Here is a 7,132-nt window from a genome sequence, read left to right as displayed (position 1 = left end):
TATTTTGATGATACCGATTTGAATAAATGTTCCTTATGCTTTTAATTTACCTGTTCGACAATCACCCACGGTACTTTTCGCGTACGAATCCGCGATACGAGCACGATCTCTTAACGCGGTAATCCGGTTAATTATTCCGATTGTATGATCGATGCGATAATTCGCGATAGTTTCTGAAACGCCAACTTGCGAACGGAGCGCCGCGCGACACGCGTGCGGCACCTAAGTAACCGCATTAAGAAGAAGCCGACACGCAGAAACGCGCGGAGCGGGCGAGTCCGTAAGGGCATTAATGCGCCGGAGATTTATGTGGTAACGGCGAGGATGAAATTCCATCGCGGTAGGTGCTCGTATAAGTGGCACGCTGCTCGCTGGCGGAGGCGCGAGAGAGTTATGGTTGCCCATACTGATATCCACTATAAACTCCCCCGTCGTCCGCCCTCCTCCGCGCGTCCTCCTACGCTCTCTCTACCACGGCATACTTAATTAAATACGTATTAAGAGCCTGAGTGTGTTCCGATGTACCGATGTGCGCCTGCATCGTGGAATAACATATGCTTCAGCGCGCGCGCGCGCGCGCGCGCGCTAATTACTTTCTCCCACCGAGGTCGCGCCGACAGTTTTACTTTCCCCGCGTGTACAGTGGAATCGCATTTATCGAAACGAATCGCACCCTTTTGCATAACAAAGAAATTTTTAACGTTACGCACGCTTATCTCTCTTTATGAGATTGTCGGACCGACGAATTTATTATCGATCGTCGTCGTTACAAGAAGATAATTACTTCTCCATTATTCATTAATTATTATGCGTACACGCGCGCGCGCGCGCGCACACACACACACACACACACACACACACATCGTTAAATGTTATTAGAGAAAACCGTTATATGCTAACGTTCATCTTCTCACGAACAGAATATTCCTGTAAGATATCATCCGCCCTTAAGGCCGATCAAATAAAGACCGCTTGTTGCGCCCCAAAGGACAAGTAGACAGAAGTTTGGAATGGAAGGTTGGTTGGTCGACACCCGCTGAGCTAGGGACGAACAATTACTGTTAATTAAGATGGGCGTGCCGCACAGGTCACACTTGCCGATCTCAAGGCTTTCGACAAAGAACAGATCAGGCTGTTTCGTCAATTCTAGTGCACTCTCGAATAGTTGAAATTTCCTTGTATTTCTATGATTTTTATGTCACGTTATAAAAATAAAGTAGGATTTTTTAAATACAGTAACAACGATAGGTAAAGTACGTGATAGGAGGCATCGAAACACCACTACTCTATAATATTAAGAGTGTACCAGATATATAATATGTTTGCGATGCGTCTTTAATTTATATAACAATTAAGATTTTACTGTCGATTTGTTGTAAGAAAAGAATCAAGCGGAAAGATAATCGATATACTGAACTAGCTTTTAGTATCAAACAATGATATTTATATCAGACCTTTACTCGATTTATCAATCAATTAATTAAATAAAAATAAAAAAAAAAATAAAAATACTTATTTTATTGTTACAGATTTCACCGAAGTACCGGAAGAAAAGAGCCGCCGGTGCCGAGACGCAATAGAGCGCCGCATAGCCGCTCCTCTCTTCTTCGTTTCGCCGTTGGAAACCGTCGGTGGGCTCTCCGAGCCCACCCTCTCATCGGTCAAACTGGCGAGCGCGTTAACCGCTGGCATGAACCCCCACCATCCGGGCCACTCCGCAGCCTACCCCCACCATCCCTCGCTCTCGAGCAGTCCGCATCATCCAGGGCCCGGCGGGCCGCATCACGCGTATGGGACCGGTGGAGGTGGCGGAGGTGGCGGTGGCGGCGGCACCACGACCACCCCCGACTTACCCAGCCCGCATTCACCTCAGCATAGTGGTGGTGCCGGCGATCCCGCCACCCCTTACGGTGCCCTACAACCTGGACAGGGTATGGGCAGCAACGGACATCATCATAGCGGTGGCGGCATGATGCCAGATCATCCACATCACCCTGGACACCCCCATCCCCATATGCCGGGGCATCCCGCGTACCCGCCGGTTAATCACAACAACAACTGCACCCTCAAGGTGAATATCGTATTTTTGCATAAAGTCCGATTTTATCTAATAATTTATTTCGATGCTACGCTTTGTCTTAGCGTCGAGACACTACCGTGTCTCCTGATGTCTTTGGATGGTTATTCTTGAAATATCAGTGTTTCGTTAATTATTTTTAATTATTTATGCGCGTATAAATTGCACACGATCTGAAATTCAATTTTTTCTTGCCGACGACGAAGTGAAGCGATACAGGTGGTTCCAAAGACGAAGAGTGGTGAAAAATTCCAAGACCCTCCGACTTTGTCCATAAAGGACTCGGGAACGGTATAACATAGGGTCACAGGGTACAATTCGACAGTATTATCCGTCCGACCCTCACTTACCCCACCATTGACAAACGTAACAATATAGGCATTTATGATGGAGAAATATAATTGAATAGGGGCGGAGGGGCCCGCGCGGGGCTCCCTCTTGCAGTTTTCTGCTCGACGCTTTACCTGCCCCTTTCCCTTTCTTCTCTTCCCTGCCCTTGCATCACACAACGTTCTGCCTTTTTCAGAGTATATTGCTTCTCCAACTTTCATTCTTTATTCACCTTTCTGTGTTGACTGTACCCTGTCTTCCGGTTTCCAACGCCCAAAGACGTACATACATCTGTTGCTCTACTTCGTGAACTGTTTTTCGACGATTGCTACTATAGAGTCTTTTTTTCTCAATTACGTTCTGGTTTAAATCTTTTAACAGGACATTTTCTTATTTTCTAAATAATTTCTCTAATTATCTAGCTTTTCTCTACTATTTGTATAAATGTATATAACATACGAAATTGTGTTACGACCACAGTTTAAATTGTATCTTTTTGAGAAAAATGTAATCGGGATTTTATTTTGTCAATTATGACTGGAAGAGAATGACACCATATTGATTTGGATGACAGTAACAAAAGTTACATGTTTTAAAACTTTCTTGCATAACTTTCTTGTGTATCTAGAAACAGATGAATCTCATTATCCGATATTAATAGTGGCTGTTTTGGAAATCAAAATAAACACTTTTTACTCCAGGCGTCTGAAAATTATGAAATTTTATACGGTTAAATTTTCTAAAATTCGCATTCTAAAATTTTTTTTCTTCTCATGATTTAAATAATCAGACGCCACAATTCTTAACTCGAATCCATCGGTTATTTGGATTCTTGAATGACGTACTGTCGTATTCATACATTCTTCGAATTTTTTTCGGATCTTTTTTCTGTCATTTTTTCTTACAATCTTTCTTATAGTTCCTCAGTCTTGTCCCACTCGCACCATCTCACTCCGATTCATCCTTATTCTCTCGCGCCGCTTCTTTCTTTCTCTACATTGAGTCTTCTCTATTCGTTATTCCTTCTGTTTATTTTCTTCTCACTTCTACCGTTCTCCTTATTTTTTTCTCTCAAATCCTCGTATATTTTTCGTATTTTCATCTTTACCTCCTTTATATCTTTTCATGGTTTTAGACTTCCTTCTACCTGCCTTCTCTTTTCTATCCCTCTATTTTGCTTCTCTTTCTCTATCCTATTTCGCATCTCTTTTTTCATAATTTGTTTTTCGTACTATATCTCTTCTCTTTTTTTCCGCTACTTAATGTTTTTTACTTTCTTCATCATTATATTCCATAAATGTATACGTAATGTATCTGAAAATTCGTCGCAACTTTCGCTTTACACAACATTGTAAGACTCACGGCACTTAGGAAGCCTGTCCCAGAATATATTCCTCTCTCACCTCTGTCTGTCTTTGTTCCTCTCCTGGTTTCTCTCTCTCTCTCTCTCTCCTTTCTCCCCCTTCCTACCATTCTCTTCTCTCAACCGATGCTATGGAAAAGACCCCTTCCCCTTTCTCTCCCCTTCCCAGCCGTCGGGTCTCTCTCCGTCTGGCACACGAATGGGTCCCTCCGTTCACCTCCCCTCTCAATCCCGCTCTGTTTCCCTTCCCCTCGCCTCCTCGATCCGTCGCTCTGTCTTTATCTCGCCTTCTCTTTCAGCATCGGTTGGATCTTTCCTAGACTCGCCTTTTTACACTCTCCCTACCCTGAGACCAAGGTACCTGAACCCGCGCGCAGGCCCGCAAGGCATTCGGGGGGCCCGCAGCACCAGCCAGTTGGGTCCCGTCCGTACGTCGCTTCGCTTCGCTTCGTTTCGTTTCTTCTCTCTGTTCTCTCCTCTCATTCCCTTTCTGTATATACGTACGTCCATGCACCGCGTTACGCGAGGATACGCGGCGTCGCCGAAACGTGGCAAGCTTCGCTCGTAGTCGTCTGAGGTTCTTAGGTGCTTCGCTTCTGATTTCCCGTAGTACTGTGTGAAATTCGACGGGGAAGCGAGGTCCTCCGAAATCCTTGAAATCCCGCAAATCGCGGTGGGGGAAAGTGAGTGTATCGCAACGGGAACTTGTTCGAGGTCGAGTGATATCATTGGCCGAGTGAATCCGGAGTGCGGCCCGAGATCAGTTTTTCGTCGTAGTTCTTTTTTTTTCCCCCCCTCTCTTTTCTTTCGCTCCGTTTCTTTTCTTATCTCGTGCTCCACGCGGAGAGAGAGAGAGAGAGAGAGAGAGAGAGAGAGAGAGAGAGAGAGAGACATACAGTGAAGTGCGTCATGGAAGTCCAATACTCGTATCAATACGCTATTACGCCACGGATGAATAAATGGATCTCCGGCATCAAAACGGAAGTCAAAGTAAGATCACATGCGCAGTTGAGAACATTTTTTTTTTCTTTTCTTTTCGCGCGGGAAATATATCTTTTTTTTTTTTCTTTCTCTTCGGAAACTACGCTCGTCGACACGACGCAATAGCAATTAACGCATTCGCTCTCATATTCTGTGACGCAAGTCGAATGAATATTGCTGTGCGTAGCGTACCGTGTCCGACTATTCGCATAACTGCACGGGCAGACGTTGTTATTTGAAAGTCATCCTACGCCACGGGATTACTACGTTGATAGATATTATACGAATGTAACAAATACAAGTACACACGTTAAGTACACGCGTATGTCCAATGTGTAATTTTTGTACTTTCAACATAGAGATCTATAGCTACGCTGAGAGAAAAAATAGTTGCAATTGCCATAATTTAACTACAATAGGCATTTTCGGTAGCAACTCTATATTTTTGGGGGTAGAGTTGTAAATAGAATTATTATTACCAACAGTATAGCGGCAATAACTGTAAAAATTGAGCTTCTAACCATAATTATATTATCTATATTTTATCATACGATTACGGTCACAAATATTTTTCTCTCAGTGTACATCTGCAGCTGCAATAACAGCGCATCTGGCTGGTATTGAAATCGACACTTGTTTTTAATCACCGAATTGTTTCTTTTCTTTTTATGTGTATATTTCTACAAATAACACAGATAGACCAATTAATTTTACATTGTCATCTTTAAATTTTTTATTACTTTATACACAAAACTACTATATCGTAATTGTTTTTCATCTCTTTTTAAATAAATATAATTATCGATTGGAACAAGAACTCAAGATATCGGCAAGAAGAACAAGACCAGTGTTGAATTAATGATAAAATTAAAGTATTTTTAACAATACTGAGCAATGTTGCACAAAGTGAAATTAGCGAGCAAGTTGTAGATCCCGCTAGCAAGAGTTACGTTCGCCTACGTGTGTTTGCATAATCACGAGTAAGCATTCATAATAAGCGCGCACTTAAGACGCCGTAATGATTTAGTGTTCGTTAATGACTTTCTGTTTCGCATTAATTACCACGATGCTTGAATTTCTACTTATAATGGGCTAGAAACGATTTCGAAGTCCTATGGCAACTCGTATACGCGTCCTCTTCAAAAAGATATGTCCGTCATCGTTTTTTAGAACTCGAACTTCTAACTAAGCAATCATCTCTCTCTCTCTCTCTCTCTCTCTCTCTCTCTCTCTCTCTCTCTTGCTGTCTCGAGAATACGTAGTAACAAGTTTAACTATACAAATTAATTAAACTGGGTAGTATATCCTTAACTAGATACAAATGAAAACTTGATGTTGCAGCAAGAAGGTGTCCCTAGCGGGTCAACGGGCCTTCGGCAATGCGCCGCCTGCGGTGTACAAATAGTGGAAAGATGGCTGTTGCTAGCGATGGATCGCTACTGGCACATTGGCTGTCTCAAGTGCACGTATTGCAACGTAGTATTGGGAGAGATCGGCCAGTCCTGCTACACCAAAAGTGGCATGATCCTCTGCAAGGCCGACTACAGACGGTGAGTCGTGTTGTTAATCTCTCTTGAACCGAACATATTGAATCCATCGATCAACACACTCGGAAAAATAGCCGAGAAAGTTGAAGAAAAAAAGGAAAGGAGAATGAAAAAGTTCCTTTTTCGGTAAAAAGTGGAGAACGTCCTCAGAGAACGGTCACCGCACGCTTCTTCGCGTATCGCCGCTTATCACGAAGTCGAAAAGTTGATAATGGTGGCTCATGAATAAATTAGAAATTATCGCTTCCATTAAATTAGGTACTCCGTCGCACAACATGGGACATTGGATAGTCCGGCTTTACCGGCGCATGCGCGATTCCGCGCGGCCGACAGAGAGAATCGGCGCCGTCTAATTTCTTGAAACTAATAACAACGCCCGACGCTTCGTTATTAATAATAAATACTGTTATTGTGCGCGGCCATTATGGCTAATTTATCGTGGTACTTGCCGCGCGTTCGTTTATACCGTGCCGAGATTCCTGGGAGCCAATATCGTGTAATCAACATTCCTCTCGTGCAAAATAGCCGCGGAACTAGGAAGTTGCCGTTTTACGTCATAATCATATTTGCCTTCTTTTTTTCCAATATCTATGGCAATTATTCGCTATATTGTTAAAATATATTCTGTACATCATGTGGACATCGTTACGATATCTAAATATATCTGGAAATCTTAAAATCTGGGGCCTTCGTGTGATTTAAAAATATAGAATTAAAATTAGAAGAAAAATCGAAATACATATATATGTTAGGTGTAGTAAAAAGTCATCGCGTATTTTTTAGCTCAAAGTTGTATATACAATATCTTCGTCAATAATGAATGAAATTCAAATT

At 42.6% G+C, this 7,132-nt stretch overlaps 1 protein-coding gene across 2 annotated transcripts in view; it reads left to right on the top strand.

Moving 5' to 3' along the window:
* Positions 1 to 7,132, top strand: part of LOC108746882 (LIM/homeobox protein Lhx9-like) — a 52,213-nt gene that overhangs the window by 10,224 nt on the left and 34,857 nt on the right. Inside the window, exons 2-3 of one of the 2 annotated variants that reach the window (XM_018483941.1) lie at positions 1,530 to 2,071; positions 6,093 to 6,301. In XM_018483941.1, the coding sequence (XP_018339443.1) occupies positions 1,691 to 2,071; positions 6,093 to 6,301 (590 nt within the window). In that variant the 5' untranslated portion in view covers positions 1,530 to 1,690. Of the gene's footprint in view, positions 1 to 1,529; positions 2,072 to 6,092; positions 6,302 to 7,132 lie in introns of those variants that run through there. The other variant, XM_018483942.1, reaches the window with a different exon arrangement.

Source organism: Trachymyrmex septentrionalis, unplaced genomic scaffold (assembly GCF_001594115.1).
Source record: "Trachymyrmex septentrionalis isolate Tsep2-gDNA-1 unplaced genomic scaffold, Tsep1.0 scaffold19, whole genome shotgun sequence".
Classification (NCBI taxonomy): Eukaryota; Metazoa; Arthropoda; class Insecta; order Hymenoptera; family Formicidae; genus Trachymyrmex; species Trachymyrmex septentrionalis.
This window is presented reverse-complemented; position numbering and strand designations above follow the sequence as displayed.